Below are 2,840 nucleotides of genomic sequence, written 5' to 3'. Positions count from 1 at the left end.
CAATAAAGTAAAATTCTCAAGAAACCACTGAGACTTAGAAAACTACTTTAAAAATTAAACATTTAAATTTTATGCAAAAACAAAAAATACTTCTTATAAGGGCTTTTTATCACTTAGCTGTGAAAAATGTTTTAAAAATTCACTAACAGAAATAAGAAGAAATGAAATTTTCTTCCAATTAGAATATTCTATGAAGCACCTCATTTTCTCCTAAGTTTTCCTTAAACTAAAAAAACAAAAACTAAAATACAAAACAAAAAACAACAAATGACATTAGTGTGGTATTGAGTTCACTGTAGTTTCACTGCTATTTTCTTTATCCTGCTTTTCTTCTTCGTGGGGTGACTCTAGTTCATTTATGCTATTGTCCTCCTCACTGGAATCACTGTCCAACCCATCTTCAATCCTGGCAGATTTCAGATCATGTGAAGAACTTTCACAGGCTTTGTCTGTGGGTACAGCTCCTTTCCGTTGGGGTAATATAGTAAAAAATGCTTCTTGCCAGTCTCTGGTTTCCAGATATTCCAGAATAATCTCAAACACATGATTAATTGCCAAAACTTTTCTACTATTCATCTTCACAAAATTTCCAAGGGGGAGCTGTGCATGATCAATTCCATGATCTGATGCTTGTTTATATGTGAGTCCCTTGTGATGGTTGTGATCCACTAATCCTCCGATCACATAGGCCTTTGATTCACCTAATTCCTTCAGTACATTAGGTGAGTCTGATGTTAGATAAATCAGGTCTTCTTTCTTTATGAATTCACTATAGTGCTCTGGTTTGATGTGGATATCCTTCCAGTTGACCCATCCTTTGTCATTTTCATCCATGTTCTTTTTCAACTGGCCTCCATGACTTGTCAAGTAAAACTGCACAGGATGCAGTGCCCGTCGATTTTCTGCATAACATCGCTGAATCTGCTTATGAAGTTTCTTAATGTCCTTTAATACCATTAGGCTGTCAAAACTGCAGTCAATGATAAGGCGGAGTGTGCTGTGAACAACATCTCTTTGGATACGTTTTCTGTCATTTCCATCTAAGTTTGATTCCAGTTGACACTGTCACTCTAATTGTTTTCTTTTGCGTTTTTCCTTTCGCTTTTGTTTGCGGAGTTCTCGTTGTTCTTCCCACTGTTTCTGTTTAATTAGCTTCTTCATCTGCCGTTTAGATATTGGTTCAAACCGTTCACCTAATCTTGGCTTCTGGCTCTTTTCTTGATCTTCACTTAAACTTTGCTTTCTTTCAACATTAGAAGACTCAATAAATGCTGGCAACATTTCAGAGGACATTATTTGATGCCTCAAGCTGAGGAGTTGTCAGGGAACTGAGAGCACAAACACAGAGCCTTCTCTTAGTGGTCTTGCTACAGCTCACGAATCTTCCCTAGGAAACTTCAACTCCCCGAGATAGGAGTCTTTATGTTCTGTCTCCCTTCCTGATATTTCCCAACATTTCTTTTCCCTTCCTTTATATTCCCTTTCACTATTTTTTATATTCCCCAAATGAATGAGAACATACACTGTTTGTCCTTCTCCGATTGACTTATTTCACTCAGCATAATACCCTCCAGTTCCATCCACGTTGAAGCAAATGGTGGGTATTTGTCGTTTCTAATTGCTGAGTAATATTCCATTGTATACATAAACCACATCTTCTTTATCCATTCATCTTTCGATGGACACCGAGGCTCCTTCCGCTGTTTGGCTATTGTGGCCATTGCTGATAGAAACATCGGGGTGCAGGTGTCCCGATGTTTCATTGCATCTGAATCTTTGGGGTAAATCCCCAACAGTGCAATTGCTGGGTCGTAGGGCAGGTCTATTTTTAACTCTTTGAGGAACCTCCACACAGTTTTCCAGAGTGGCTGCACCAGTTCACATTCCCACCAACAGTGTAAGAGGGTTCCCTTTTCTCCGCATCCTCTCCAACATTTGTGGTTTCCTGCCTTGTTAATTTTCCCCATTCTCACTGGTGTGAGGTGGTATCTCATTGTGGTTTTGATTTGGATTTCCCTGATGGCAAGTGGCATTTTCTCATGTGCATGTTGGCCATGTCCATGTCTTCCTCTGTGAGATTTCTCTTCATGTCTTTTGCCCATTTCATGATTGGATTGTTTGTTTCTTTGCTGTTGAGTTTAATAAGTTCTTTATAGATTTTGGAAACTAGCCCTTTACCTGATACGTCATTTGCAAATATCTCCTCCCATTCTGTAGGTTGTCTTTTAGTTTTGTTGACTGTATCCTTTGTTGTGCAAAAGCTTCTTATCTTGATGAAGTCCCAATAGTTCATTTTTGCTTTTGTTTCTTTTGCCTTTGTGGATGTATCTTGCAAGAAGTTACTGTGGCCAAGTTCAAAAAGTGTGTTGCCTGTGTTCTCTTCTATGATTTTGATGGACTCTTGTCTCACATTTAGATCTCTCATCCATTTTGAGTTTATCTTTGTGTATAGTGAAAGAGAGTGGTCTAGTTTCATTCTTCTGCATGTGGATGTCCAATTTTCCCAACACCATTTATTGAAGAGACTGTCTTTCCTCCAGTGGATAGTCTTTCCTCCTTTATCGAATATTAGTTGACCATAAAGTTGAGGGTCCACTTCTGGATTCTCTATTCTGTTCCATTGATCTATGTGTCTGTTTTTGTGCCGGTACCATGCTATCTTGATGACCACAGCTTTGTAGTACAACCTGAAATCTGGCATTGTGATGCCCCCAGATATGGTTTTCTTTTATAAAATTCCCCTGACTATTCGGGGTCTTTTCTGATTCCACACAAATCTTAAAATAATTTGTTCTAACTCTCTGAAGAAAGTCCATGGTATTTTGATAGGGATTGCATTA

At 38.5% G+C, this 2,840-nt stretch overlaps 1 protein-coding gene across 1 annotated transcript; it reads right to left on the bottom strand.

Moving 5' to 3' along the window:
- Positions 1 to 273: 273 nt before the first annotated feature.
- Positions 274 to 1,293, bottom strand: LOC121485231 (tRNA methyltransferase 10 homolog A-like). Its single transcript, XM_041745358.1, is given in 1 exon segment — positions 274 to 1,293. A coding segment is annotated over 1 exon segment (1,020 nt).
- Between the last annotated feature and the right edge of the window lie 1,547 nt (positions 1,294 to 2,840).

The sequence above is a fragment of the Vulpes lagopus genome, chromosome 2 (genome assembly GCF_018345385.1).
Source record: "Vulpes lagopus strain Blue_001 chromosome 2, ASM1834538v1, whole genome shotgun sequence".
Classification (NCBI taxonomy): Eukaryota; Metazoa; Chordata; class Mammalia; order Carnivora; family Canidae; genus Vulpes; species Vulpes lagopus.
This window is presented reverse-complemented; position numbering and strand designations above follow the sequence as displayed.